At 44.0% G+C, this 13,757-nt stretch overlaps 1 protein-coding gene and 1 long non-coding RNA gene across 2 annotated transcripts in view; one reads left to right on the top strand and one right to left on the bottom strand.

Annotated features, from left to right (window-relative positions):
• pde8a (phosphodiesterase 8A) overlaps nucleotides 1-6,668 on the bottom strand; it is a 40,548-nt gene extending 33,880 nt beyond the window's left edge. The window contains exon 1 of the mRNA XM_053439826.1: nucleotides 6,261-6,668. Coding sequence (XP_053295801.1) covers nucleotides 6,261-6,413 — 153 coding nt within the window. The 5' untranslated portion in view covers nucleotides 6,414-6,668. The remainder of the gene's footprint in view (nucleotides 1-6,260) is intronic.
• On the top strand, nucleotides 1,973-5,165 carry LOC128455935 (uncharacterized). Its single transcript, XR_008341777.1, has 2 exons — nucleotides 1,973-2,293; nucleotides 4,859-5,165. It is a non-coding gene; the product is annotated as an uncharacterized LOC128455935 (long non-coding RNA).
• Nucleotides 6,669-13,757: the final 7,089 nt, after the last annotated feature.

The following is a 13,757-nucleotide window of genomic DNA, read 5'->3' on the forward strand; positions in this document are numbered from 1 at the left end:
GAGACTGGGAGCAGGAGGAGCAGGAGACGGGGAGCAGCAGGAGGAGGAGACAGGGGGGCAGCAGGAGGAGCAGGAGGAGCAGGAGGAGCAGGAGACGGGGAGCAGGAGGAGCAGGAGACAGGGAGCAGCAGGAGCAGGAGGCCAAACCGCATTAGCATATTCATAGATCTCAGTCACGACGCGAGGAAGGAAGGTGTAGAGTTACATTTAAGCCATAAGGGGTATTTTTATATGAAAAACCTTTTGAATGTGTAATTTTGAGGAACGAAGAAGGGTTTTAGAGGATGTAATAATAAACTACTTTAAATACAGTGGTTGTAAGGTTCCAATTGGAGCAAAACTGTACATCAGAGTATTTTCAGACTACAGTGACTAGGTTTCCATGGACACCGATATTCAGACTGTTGACCTTATTCAGAGTAAGACGTACTTTGATAATGCTGTTAACATGAGTTGTGTTAGAATATTCCATTCATCTTCCTGTTTACATATTACAGATCAAAGTCTGATTATGACGCACATCGTTAGGAACACTGAACACTTACTATTTCTATAATGGCTTATTCTGAGTAGGACCTTATTCAGGTTAGGATAATACGATAAGTTAGGAATAAGTTATTTAGACTATTTCCTTTAATCAGATTACATTGGAATAGTCAGTGAAAAATTATTTTGTTTCTTTCTGAGAAATTGATTTAAAATACCACACTTGTGTTTATGAAATCTAGTGTTTCAGGAAGAATACACAGATAGATCAATGCTTTACTTCAATGGCACTGGTTTTGTGGATACCTCTGCCAAGGCTCGACTGTCCCTTTAATGAAACCACTCATAAACACCAGTCCCCTAAACATGGCTTATTGGTTTCCGTAAAGATCTATGAATTATTCTCCCCAAAAAATTAATGAAAATGTTGAAAAATGCAATGTTAAAGAAAGAGGAGAAAGGAATTTCTTGATCTGCCCCCTGATCCAGATCCACACCAAAATTCAAAGGATTCATCCCTGACACGTACCACACCCTTCCACCAAGTTTCATGGAAATCCATCCAGTCAACTTTTTCTTGTCTAATCTTGCTTACAAAAAAAACAAAAGGAAAAATGTATTAATTGATGATTGGCAAGACGAGCAGGCCTTTTACATAAGACCGACCTCTATGAATTATCACCTCCCTGTTTCTAGTCCAGTCAGATTTTAAAAGCCTGTGCTGCACAGAGCAGGAAGCTGCATTCGAACACACACACACATCAGTAGCATAACACAACATAACACAACCCTGTGACGCAACCTCTCCCCCCTGCAGATTCTCACAGTTTAGAGACCACAGAGAATTGGGAGAGACAGTCGAGGAGCTTAAAAGGCCACCGGTGGACCTGGGCCCACTCACATCTACATTCCTGTGAGCTTCTGAGACAGAACAGAGAGTAAACACTTGTAGCTCCTCGTTTCGGAAGAATACAATTTCCATAATCTCATGAAACTATCACATGCCGACCTTATGACATTAGATTCTCAACCTGAAGGGGGAGCGGAACAAGCTTTGGATTTGGCCCCATTTGTTAAGACCATCTCAAAAACAATGGGAGTGTCTGTCCCACAAGCACATGCCCCCCCCGACTGACAGCCCGTAAGTGAGAACGCTCTCGGGGATGAAGACACCCGCTGTATCTGCACGCAAGGTGACAAAGGCATTTCTTATATTATCCTAATTTGATTTCTAGCTTGATGCTCAAGAACAAGATGATCCTCAGAACAAATACGTAAAAGGCAAATAGAAATGTGTATAAACCACGTTAACACATGAAACCATGAACTCCAGGACATCAATAAGTGGTGTGTGGCTGATTCGCCGGCCCCATCTCCCTTCCGCTGCTCTCCTTCTGCTTATGTGCCGGCAGAGATAAATGACATGGCAAAAAAAAAAAATTACCCCTTAACTGCCCCTGCAGACACTCCAGACAGGAAGAGAAAACACGGGGTCATGCTGCAGCTGACGTTTCGTGTAAATAAAATACAACAAACAGCTAAAGTCACATTTGAAGCATGAATCTAAGTGGTTCTTCTCATTGTCAATGAAACGTATCCGTCTTTTAATCATTGCTGGACAGTTTGGGGGACAGTTTACTTATTCACTCTTTTGACAAGAGTGAAATTAGAGGATCAATGCCACCTTCCTTTAAAATATGAAGCAGCAGTTATCTTAGCTTAGCACCAAGACTGGAAGCAGAGGGAAACGGTTAGCCTGGATTCCTGTGGTGTCACATTTCGACCGGTCAGCTCGTAAAATAAGCAGGTAAACAAAATGTCACACTACACCTTTAACATTAAGCCCACGTGCCGTTTGTGTGCACGTCCACAGAACCAAAACTTTGCCCCGGTGGGAATTAAACTACTAACTACGACACTGTTCCAGGGGTTGGTGCCATTCTTTGAGCCATAAAAGGCCCTTGTACGTACAGACATGACATCCTTAACAGATAAGTAGAGTCCGTTGATTGATGCAGAGGCAGCTGTAAAGACAAAGACAACAGCCAAGCCATTGGAGTCGTCTCACTGAATGTTGCACAGACGGAGACGGCTCCTATTGTGTATTAAATCATACATGTGATTCTTTATTTAAAGAAACGCACGTCAGTTCAGTGGAGATAGATGGACTAACTTCACGGAGTTAAATCAAAGTTTTTTGTAGAATAGAAATAGAAGGATAAGAGCAAAGAATATCTGATAAGTCAAATTAAAGAAAGTGAAAGATAGAGAGAGAAAGAAAAAGAGCCAATATCAGTGGGGCTGCTCTCAGCCAGCAGGAGAAAGCACAGTGGATTAATTCATCACCATGCTAAGCCTTTGCCCTCCTCTGGAATAAATTACCCAATGACTCTCAAGTTAGACTAAACACACACACACACACACACACACAACTGACCACAGTGCGCGCACAAAACGGTGGGAGAGAAAACAGACAAATGGTGGGGGGGTGGCTGCCCAGGTCAGCAGTGTATCATATCTTACTACAGACCAAAAGCAAGTGGGGCACAGCAGCAGATGAGTTGTGTGTTCGGTTCGGAGACATCCTGAGCTCTGCACTGAGAGCAGTTAGGACGAGTGTTTCCCGACTGAGGGTTCGGTCTAGAAAAGCAACCTTGTGTACCCTGTCACTGCTGGGGATGGGAGGGTTTAACGTGTGTGTGTGGGGGGGGGGGGGGTCTGAGGTGTAGGGCTGAGTGATTCCACCACTTGTGTCAATGCATGCAGAGGCTGGAATCAGGCAACGTGATGATACGAGTCTCCAGATACTTATGAGCTTAGCACCTTTTATTGCCCCTTTTCCACTCAGGAGTAAAAAAATAGGTAAAACTGATTCTGCGTTTGCTCTTCAGGAGGCGCTGGTGGTGGTGGTGGTGTGTGTGGGGGGGGGGCTACTTGGTTTCCTTGAGTGGGGGGCAGTCAGACGGGGAAAAGTCAAGGACAGATAAATGCTGTTGTGTTTGGCTGAGGTCTTTCTCTGTCTCTTTGGCCACACACACACATACACTCACAAACACTGACACACACACACACACACACACTGATACACTATCGCGGGACCTTGTACTTGAGCTTTATCATCCCCAGAGCAGCCCAGATGGTAACGCACCCTTGACAGAGACTCACATCACACTCCCAAACTCAGATTCCTTTCTCACAGTGTAGACGCCTGCACATGTTCGATTCCCGTCTCACTCGCTGTCCGAGCGTGAACCAAAAGGACAGAGAGATACAGCCCGCCTTTATTTTTTAACGTTTGTTTGACGCTAAACTTGTGCACTTTGCTGTAGCTGCCTGTTGTGTGTAGATGTGGGTGAGGGTTATTTTTATCCTTCAGGGGATGAATGTGTGTGTGTGTTTGCTTCAGAATCACAATGACACAGGCCAGGGAACAAACATGCACAAAAAGACCAAAGAACAACTGGAGTAGCACCAAGAAACCCCTCATGAAACTAACATTTAATTCACTAGGTCCGGATTGTTATTTGGATCTGCACCAAATTACAGACACTCATAAATACAAGTCAGATTTTTTTAAATCAAGATCCATGAATTATTCTCGGAGAAAATCAAGGAAATTCTTTTCACAAATTAGAAAAAGTGATTAAAGATTCCTGGATCCGACCTCTGATCGGGATCAACACCAGAATGAAATGAATTATTTCCTGACCCATACCACACCCTGCTGACAATCAGAGGTAGAGGTAATCACACACACACACACACACACACACACACACACACACACACACACACACACACACACACACACACACACACACACACACACACACACACACACACACACACACACACACACACACACACACACACACACACACACACACACACTTCATAAATGATTAATATGTCATATATGTAATCATTTTCTGGCTGAAAAACAGTTTTTTTTTAAAAGCTCTAATTATCCAACTTATAATTTCACAAAATGCAGCAAATCCTCACAGTTACAAATCTGGATCCTGAGAACGACTGGAATTATTACTTAAAAATTTAATATTAATAATAAAAATTACAGATTCCTTTTCTGTTGATCAACTCATCGATTAATCAAGTCATAGTTTCAGGTTTACTTTCTGGTGAGACTGAGGGGGAGGGGGGGGGTCAGGTGTAGCTCTGCTCATTCAAAGAAAACAGTGACGTCTTTCAAAGTCTCTCATATTCTAAATGAAATGAGACAAACAGGAGCTTTCATGTTGCAGAGACCTACGCGGTGTAAATCACGATTCAAGATCAAATCGAGACACGGATCACCGAGTCCCCGACGCATCGCCACAAGCTGACGTACTAACGATTTTTCTTTGCATCACAGAGAACCCGGCCCCTCTCGCTGCGGACGACCACGGAGGATGTTAAAGATGACACCTTATGGAACAGGGATTAACCATTTCCAGCTGAAGGGAGACCATTAGTCTAACTCAATCAGGGGACTAATTCAATCAAAGGCACAGTGGGCGTCTTGACATGGGGGCATCTGTCACGCTGACTTCTCACTGCATCCTGCGGTGACATTTGGCCACAAAATCCAGGCTGACAGAGGCCGTCGGATCGCCTGCGGTGTGTCAGACGCGCGCTCGAAAAACATCTAGACGCACACTAATACACAACTGAATTCACAAGATTGCAATTTTTGTCGTGCCGTTTCTGTGTCTCTGAAGATGTTCATGCTGACGTTACAGGACTGGCTCCCTGTATGTATTTTATTATCAATGAGACTTCAACCCCATTATTATTCATTTAAATAGGAACTGCTCTCAAATCAGCGTGGCTAAATAAAATAAACATCTGTTAGTCTGAATAACAGTGACAGGTAGTTTGTATGTGCATGTGTGCAGCTTCCTACACGACACCTTCAAGAATAATCATCTTGATTAGAAACACAAATTTAGCCGCTGCACACAAGAGGGAGCAGCACATTTTGTTATCCTCCGTTGGCGTCACTGTTTCTGGTCCAATACACAAAAGGAACCATCTTTATTTGTGCCATGATGCCACAAACTTTTCAGCTTTAAAAGTCCTTCTCCATAACTACTCATATTTCTCATAACACTGCCGGTTAAATGTTTCTATAAATCCCCATGTCTAAATTTATGCATGAGGCCTCGATAAGAATCCCGCAGGACAGGACATCCTATTGAACAGTGTAAGTGGTGGAGAGGTGAAGCAGAGGCCAGAGCATGAGTGAGCCGAAAAGGAATCGCGCCCGACAACAGATGTCTGTGCTTCATGCTGAGATCTTGGCTTCTATAAAAGTGCACGGCTCCAGAGGCAAGATTGCACACAATGACAGACACACACAACGCAGCTGAAAAGTGGGTTAAAATGTGTGTCTCGTCCCGATGCTTACGTAATAACCGCAGGTAGAACAATACCTGAGGTTAGTGTGGAGGCCCTTGACCCCCGTGACCTTCCACTGAGAGTGTGTAGCATGGCCTAGTTCCTCTAACAGAAGAAAAGCAGGAGAGCCGTCCTTGCAAGCAAAGTTAAAATGAAAGTAAAGCATTGATTTGAATCTACTTGCCTCTGGAGTTCAGATCTACAGACCTCCGATTCTTGGGTCTCTAATTTTCCGATTAAATGTGAGATACAGCTCACACACACACATCTTTGTGTTCTTTGTCTTTTGCTTGCATGCAACACAAACTCCTCACACACGTACATACACCGTTTTGTTCCCGTGTCTGTGAATGCAATCAATGTGCAGGTTCGCTCACCTTGCAGCTCGGGGGTTTCAGGGGTAGTCCCGAGGCAGGATTTCCTTGATGCTGAGTGGTATTAGTCTGCTGGGGTGAGTGGGAATCCTCGGACTCTTTTCCACTGTGGTAGACCACCCTATCAGAGATATGAATACTTGAAGCACAGCCCATGCTTCAACCCACTTCAGCCTTTCTTTTTGTTTTTTTTCTTTTGCTTCGCTCTGCAAGTGCTTTTCTTGGAGTGTCGTTGGCCTCTCCCCCCCTCCGCCCCCCAGCCCAACACTTTCCTGTGCAGTTAGGGTCCAGTCAAGGGTTCATATCGTTCCGTATATACATGTATAAATATGTGTCATCTAGGCCACAGCAAAGCCGGTTCTCCAAACGCTCCGACACAAGGCATGAATAATATATCAATCTATCCCCCACCCGCCCCCCCCCCCCCTCAACACCAGGAAGCTGATTTCCTCCCTCTTGTTTTTTTTTTTTTCCTCCTTCTTCCTCTTCTTCACATGAAGTTAATTGGAGGGTCTCTGATCACAGCGGCCTGTCTTCTCCTGGAAGATCTTGGATCCTTCAGCTCAGATCCCCCACGGACGACTTCATCCCTCACTCCGGCCTTCTTCGTACCACATCACCGTTTTCTCCTCAACTTATCAAGTACAGGCCTTAAAGCACACACACACATGCACACGTCTACACACATGCACACACACACACACATACACTCACTCACACACACTCACACCATGCAATCCACCCCCCTCCTGCTCCAGCCTCATGCAATAGTTTTATCCATTTTTTGTGTCCATGAAGGCTTCATGTGTAGTCGTCCTCCCCCACCACCCTGGAGCCATCAAATAAGATGCTTCTTTCCCCTCTTTCTTTCTCTCTCTCCCTCTCTATCAATCTTTTCTTTCTTCTTCTTCTTCTTCTTCTTCTTCTTCTTTTCCTGACAATGTGTGTGTCCACTTCAGCTGCAGACACGGGCCACAGACCGGCTCTCACCACACTTTAGCTCCAGGTTCATCATCAACAGGGTGAAATATTGGCACCGCAGAGACACAGTGGGATTATTCCTCTGTGGAGCATACTGCCGCGTGTAGTCCGACGGTGCTGCCCGGGGATCAGGCCACATTCACCGAAAAGCAGCGGTGGTGGTGGTGGTGGTGCTGGTGAGATCCTGCAGGCTCCATTCAGGCATCCGCTGCCCGGTGGAGGATGATCCGCCTGATATAAGAGCTCCAGACCCCGGGGTGCGTCACCAGGCTCCACGGTTCCCTCTCATCGCTGCTGGGAACACTGGGAGCATGAAGGATGTAGCGGCTGTGGCGTGTGGAGGTGCCACCTCTGGACAGCGAGAGGAAAATCTACAAGACAGAGAAAAGGGGGAAAACCAGACCCGCTCCGTGTCCGCAAGTTTCGGCTCCGGAGCCGGGGACGGCCGGCTGCTTCGAGGCTGACGAGGGCGGAGGTGTAGCGAGGCAGAGCCCGGCTACATAATGCAGATTCTCGGATGTTTGTCTCTTCTCTGCCTTTTTCTGGCGTCTGCTCCTCCGGTTCTTCAGCGCTGCTTGACAGCGGCACATCCAATAAAAGCACCCGCAAGGATTGACCTACAGCCTCTACTGACGTCAATGCAAACGAGCTGCCGGCAGCCAATCACGGCCGCGCCCGCCGCCGCTGGGCGGTCCCGGGGTTTCCGTGGGAACTTTGAAAACAGGAATAATAAAAAAAAAAAGAGAGAGAGGAAGAGGATAGAGGGTGAGAGAGGGAGGGAGAAAATTAGGGACAGACAGAGAGAGAGTGAGGGAGGGAGAGAGGGAGGGAGGGACGGACAGACGGACACACAGACAGACAGACAGACAGACAGAGGGAGGGAGGGAGGGATAGACAGACAGACAGACAGACAGATAGAGAGACAGAGTGAGATAGATAGAGAGAAAGACAGACAGACAGACAGAGAGAGTGAGATAGATAGAGAGAGTGAGAGAGACACAGAGAGACGGACAGACAGACAGACAGAGTGAGATAGAGAGTGAGAGAGAGAGAGACAGACAGACAGACAGAGAGGATAGAGTGAGAGAGAAAGACAGACAGAACAACAGAGAGAGGGAGAGAGAGAGAGAGAGAGAGAGACAGACAGACAGACAGATAGAGATACAGAGTGAGATAGAGAGAGTGAGAGAGAGAGAGACAGACAGACAGACAAACAGAGAGAGAGAGAGAGAGAGAGACAGAGTACTGTTATGATATATCACAGGGTTTGATTAAAAAAAGGTTTAGATAATGATTTCAAAAATTAAGATGCATAAAAAGATATAGAAGATCAAAAAATTATTAAAAAAAAAAAAAAAAATGGAATCAGCCGATTATCAATTATCACAAATAGATATCAGACACAGTTTCCCAAGGTTCAATGTTTTCCTTTCAAATGTGTTTTCAACCAACTTAGTTTTTATGTTCAGCATCTTACTTTATACTTATTTGTAAAGGGACTAATGGGAGTATGAAACAACTCAATACGACAAAGTGTATAACTGAAATTAGTACTTATATTATATATGTGTGTGTGTGTGTGAACAATAAAACCCATTTTCGCACTTCAGCCATGTATCTTACCTTGTGTTGTGTCATGAGCTTTGTGTGCAGACTGTGTTGTGGCTCACAACTCGTTCAGCTGACTCAGGGAGTCTGCAAACAGCTCAATGCACGTTAGGTTCAGTCCGAGCCTCAGATCCGGGCTCGCGGGCTGTAAACTGTCCTGACTTCAGTTGGAGGGGTAAACAAAGCTTTCTGTATCCACTATAGCCTGTAGTCCTGTTCTGTGCAGCTATTAATGTACAGTGGGAACACGCAACTCCCGGAGATATACTTCGAAAACAGTGTTTCTGTTGTTTTCCATCATATGATCCAGTTAAGAGACAAAAAATAAACTCTATATGCTCCCAACACGTCACTCACACCATGTGCACTATAGATCCCATGACCTCCACTGCTAACACTGTCTTCTTGTACTGGTTCAAATGGATTATCCATAAAATAGCAGAATTAACTCATCTGGCACTTATACCAACATTTTAAATAATAAAATTCACAAAAAAACATCAAAGTGTCTTAATCATAGTTAAATCACCCTTTTCCTTGAGCTCTGTGTTTGTTTATGACTCATCCCGGGTTTGTTTTGAGTCCTCAGCCATCAGAGACAAGATACAAGATACAAGATTCAAGATACAAGATACATTTATTGTCCCACACACATGCCTTTTGTCAGATGATGACATGTCCTCTTTTAAAAGTCACTTTTCTGAAGAGGTGTGGGCACCCTTAATGGACTTTCTCAGGCAACGGTAGATTATATCTATCTGTAGGGATATCGAGTGTGATTTTTTTTATTTTATTTTATTTATTATTGTTATTATTTTACTTAGGGATGTAAGTTTGTGTGCGTGTTTATCTTTATTTTTTTTGTGTGTATGCATCGAAGTTCACCTGCATTTCATTGTGCAACTTGTGTGGTATGTGTCAATGTGTTTTGTATTGTTTTGTGTTTTGTATTGGAAATAAATAAAAAAACATTGTTCAAAAGTCACTTTTCAGGTGTCTACTCACTTAAACTACACGATTTCCCTCCGCTCCCATTTTCACTTGTTCAGGAAACAACTAGCCTCAGGAATCACTCCCAACAAACACGGAGGCACTTCTTTGATAAAGATCCTTTTAATCTGAATATTGTGACCAAGGTACATACTGAGCAGAACGTTAGTGGAAAAACAAGCCTGTCATTGTCTCCTGGTGGACACATTGTGTCATGTTGTTTCCAAAATAGCACAAACTTAACACATGTTGTTGTTACCCATCAGCCGACGTGATGTATCTGCTGCAGGCCAGTACCAGCCCATGATGTGGCCCTGGAGGATTGACCATACAGTGCATGTGTGGTGGAAGTGCAGCACACGCTGGCGGCGGCGTGTCACCTGATGCCGGGGGGGGCAGTTCAGAAGTTGAGATGAGATGCACAGATCCGGGGAGCAGATGTCTTCACGGAGCATTGTCCCGTGTTTTCATGAGCAAGAGGGACAGACATGCTTGTTTTCATAGAAACAAGAGACGTGGATGTTTTTTAAAAGGGATAATCCGACATTTTGCACTTTATACAAAGACAATAATGTGTGGTGTAGACTTTATCATGTCCAGAACTGCTGCATCCTCCATTTACCGTGATGCAGTGGTAGCATCGTTTCATTCTCGGTTAAACACCCGTATTGTAACACAATGCTCCGAGTTCATCATGCAGGAGCTTTGTCAAACTTCTGATGTCCTCCATCTCAAAGGGACAACGTCAGGGTTGTTTTCTTAGACTTAACAAAGGTCCTCACAGGCGGAGAAGTCCTCCCATGACAACTGACCTTTCTGTGTAAAGCTGGTGGAGTTCCCCTTTAATGTGTGTCAAATGGAGCCGGTGTGTGTGTGTGTGTGCGTGTGTTTGTGTGTTACCTTTGAGAACAACAAGCTTCAACACGGCTGCAGAATTAGCCGTTCATATTCCATGTGAACCAGCAACCTTTTCCCATTAAAGACCATTATTGATTTAATACATGATAATATCACGATGCTTTGTTGATTTGCCGTCGACAATAATCTTTAAACCACAGCCTCAAATCTCTTTTCATAAGAACTAGAACAAAAAATAGTTGCACACAAAAGAATCTCTAATTGTTGCGTCAGTGACGTGACAGATGATGGATCACCCTCAGGTATTTTTCCAGTGACGCTCGCTGCATTATTCATGACACACGTTTACAGTTTGCCTTATTTGCACTTCTGTCGTTTACGTGTGTTTGATTATCACTGTACTTTGTGCTGCCACGCTCTCCAGCTCCTCCCGTGCAGGTAATACGCTCAGTCGACGGTCTTATCTGTGCCATGCGTAAACTTGTCTTATGTCAGTCGGGCGTTCCACATCTGTGTTGTCTTTACTAATATGATTCATTTATAAGTGCTGCTTAAGTCAATAGGTCCCGTCTGTATTATCGTTGGATAGAGACTCCTACTATACTTACAGAAATGTTGGGTCGGGCGTCGGCAAGTACACAGATCCATGTACCGATTGGATACCGCGTCTTTAAAGTCAATTGTTTCCACCCAGATAAAAAACTGTCTTTCCATAGATATCACTTCTTTGTGTCTCTAGAACAGCAGCAGCCTTGCACCAGTTCACTGGGACATGTCCTTCGGGGGACAGCCCTAAGAAGAACGCCTCCTTCGTGGGCCTGGTAGACTGCAAAGGCAGAACCGGAACCGTTGGATCTAAAGATGGTTTCTGTAGCACCACTCTGTTGCCCTCAGTCCTGTGAACTGCAATTTAATTAATTTGGTTATATAGCTTTTAATCAGTAGAAGGTTTTAAGGCAATATACAAAAGAGGAAACACACATCCGCCTTTCTTTGCAACATTTTCACATCAGCAGGTAATTCACCAAAACAAGAGGATAATGTAAATTCAAACCTATTTTCTCAGCACATTGTTTCAATGTCAGGGATACTGAGGCTTCTCTCACACCTCAGTGTAAACGGGTAACAGGTACTGGTGCATCCTGGGAATAGTTGCATGTTTTAAGCAGCCGAGGTAGGATATGGTCAGAGTGTATGAAGCTTAGGTTCACTGATGAGAGTTCAGCGCTGGTTAATCTTCCCAGCCTGGTTCACCTTCCTCTTCGGACACATGCACCAACATCCTCTCTGTCTTTTGAAAGGAGCTACATGAGAAACTATGGAGCATTTGACGGCTGGAACACACAACTGTGGTCAAGGTCGTCTTCCATGTAGAAGGTGATCATTTTAGTTGGCGAACAGCAGGTGGGTTCACAGCAGAAGGAAAACTACAATTAATCCAACTGTTATAGATGAATAGAAACTGAATCAAGGAATAAATTATGCTGCTGGAGGTCAGACCTATTTTTTAAATTTTATTTCATATCTGGAAATCACATTGTGACCCCCCCTCTCAGTGTCTCATGACCCCCTGGAGGGTCGCTGCCCTGAGCTTGGGAACCAGTGTCGGAGCTGCACTCAGCACTCTCCCTCGAATACAGTGATTTGTGTGTGTTGCTTCCAACAGGAGGCGCCAAATGAACAACTATCAGAATCCGAATCCAATTTAACACCAAGTAAGTTTTTCTATTTACAAGGAGTTTGCTTTGATGCTTTGATGGATAACAAGCCTGAAAAAATAAAGCAAATCAAGAAGCAAGTACTGTCAACCAAAAACTATACAATTAATTGTAAGTAAATGTAAAAATGTATGAAACAAATATGAAGATGTATTAAATATGTTACATTTTATGACAAGAAAAATGTTATGACGAGTTTTAATCTGGAGTCAGAAAAGTATGTTAGAATCTCCATAGGAGATAATGTATAACTTTGGGGGGTTTAATACATATGCTTTAATAAAGTCTTTGTGATGGAGATGATTAGTTGTCATAACCAATAAAAGTTTAGCGGTATGAGGTATTGTCTTACTCTCAACTGTCAACTGTTATAAAATCCTATACAAAAATGTATGGTGAAATATATTGTGATGAGAATAGAAAGTCAAGTTGGTTGGAAACTGTCAAAAGGCAGCAAATTATTAGAATATGTGAAATTTTAAGAAAAATATTACAATCAATATATTTCAACTTTAAAGCTTATTTCTGATGAGACTGGGTTGGGATACTACATGCTGTCCCTGGTGTCAGTTAAACCTGTGAGTTGTCGACAGCTCAGTGTCTCCTGACACAAGCCAGAAAACCCAAACTGTTTCCAGCCTCTATCAGGAAGTGTCTGAACACACTGTGCTCACAGATCTCAGATCATGGCCGTGATCCAGTGCAGCGCCGCCCATCAGGTTACAGGAGAAACGTTCTGTGTTCACAGCGTTATAAGAAAGACTGAGAGGCAGGGGTGGACTGGGACAAAAATTCAGCCCTGGCATTGTCTGTCCAGACCAGCCCACTACATTATCAGCGGACACCACATAGAAGTCCACAAATCTCGCGGCGTCTTCTCTCATGCATACTACTGTTACCACCTATCTCAAAGATGGCAACAAGAAGGGAGGCCACACACAAACCTCTCAAGCCAAAAGTAAATTTATTTAACTCCAATACTCCGTATGTTACACGTCAGTGGTGTTAACAGTGTTTGGATGTGTGAAAATAAGGTGTGATGTATGTTGTAAGGTGCAGAAGCAAAGAAAAACAAAGGCTGAGGGCCCCATGCCCCTGGAAGCAGCCTTTAGATCTGCAGCTGAAGCCCAGCCCAAAAGGGCAGGCCCAGGGTGACGCCCCTGCCAGCTCTACCTTTGTCTGGAAAACAACTCCTCAGGCTCTCACATGTCAAGTGGTCAACCTGAGAAGGACATGGATACATTATAATGTCTCTAATCATCACAAATTAAGTATGATTTCATAAAACATAAAAAATGATAAACTCACCAGACTAGAGGAGACTCAACAGACAAACTTTGGTACA

The sequence above is a fragment of the Pleuronectes platessa genome, chromosome 1 (assembly GCF_947347685.1).
Source record: "Pleuronectes platessa chromosome 1, fPlePla1.1, whole genome shotgun sequence".
NCBI classification, from domain to species: Eukaryota; Metazoa; Chordata; class Actinopteri; order Pleuronectiformes; family Pleuronectidae; genus Pleuronectes; species Pleuronectes platessa.